Raw genomic sequence first — 573 nt, 5'->3', positions numbered from 1 at the left:
TGTGATGTGTTTCTGTTATGCAGCAGCGACGTCCGGCTTCAGCTGGTGCAAGTGCATCAAACCAGGCAGCCAGCTACAGTAATAGCCGATATTTGAGGCGCAGCATGTCTGGACTGAACAGTGAAGAAATCAAAATAGTGAGACGAGTTAGAGAAGAAGAATCTCGTAAAGGAGGATGGATCCGGTTGTTTCCATCACCAGATTCTTGGGATTTGTATTCGTAAGTAGATTTCTATTTATTTTGTTTCTTTTCTTTATATTGTTATAACTGGGGAAAAAAAAAAAAAATGAGTACTACTTCAGCACTGTAATGGACTGACTAGCTTACCTCAAAATTTCAGGTCTTGTTCCTACCATAGAAAGGATTGTTACTATTATTGTCATAGTATCTATTAAAAGAGACATGTGGATATTTGTGTGTCTGTCTATCTGTCTTTCTATCTATGTGCAATATGTGTTGTCATGCATCTGCAACAAATGCCAAATGTTTTCACCCTTTCATGATGGAAAACATACACAACTCTCTCTCTCTCTCTCACTCTCTCTCTCTCTCTCACTCTCTCTCTCTCTCTC

At 39.1% G+C, this 573-nt stretch overlaps 1 protein-coding gene across 9 annotated transcripts in view; it reads left to right on the top strand.

The window, feature by feature from the left end:
* The window catches only part of LOC106873676 (tubulin polyglutamylase TTLL5), a 152,629-nt gene that overhangs the window by 119,644 nt on the left and 32,412 nt on the right, over positions 1-573 (top strand). For all 9 annotated transcript variants that reach the window (XM_014921137.2, XM_014921136.2, XM_052968971.1 and 6 more), the window contains one exon: positions 24-220. In XM_014921137.2, the coding sequence (XP_014776623.1) occupies positions 24-220 (197 nt within the window). The remainder of the gene's footprint in view (positions 1-23; positions 221-573) is intronic.

This window comes from Octopus bimaculoides, chromosome 6 (assembly GCF_001194135.2).
Source record: "Octopus bimaculoides isolate UCB-OBI-ISO-001 chromosome 6, ASM119413v2, whole genome shotgun sequence".
Lineage (NCBI taxonomy): Eukaryota > Metazoa > Mollusca > Cephalopoda > Octopoda > Octopodidae > Octopus > Octopus bimaculoides.
This window is presented reverse-complemented; position numbering and strand designations above follow the sequence as displayed.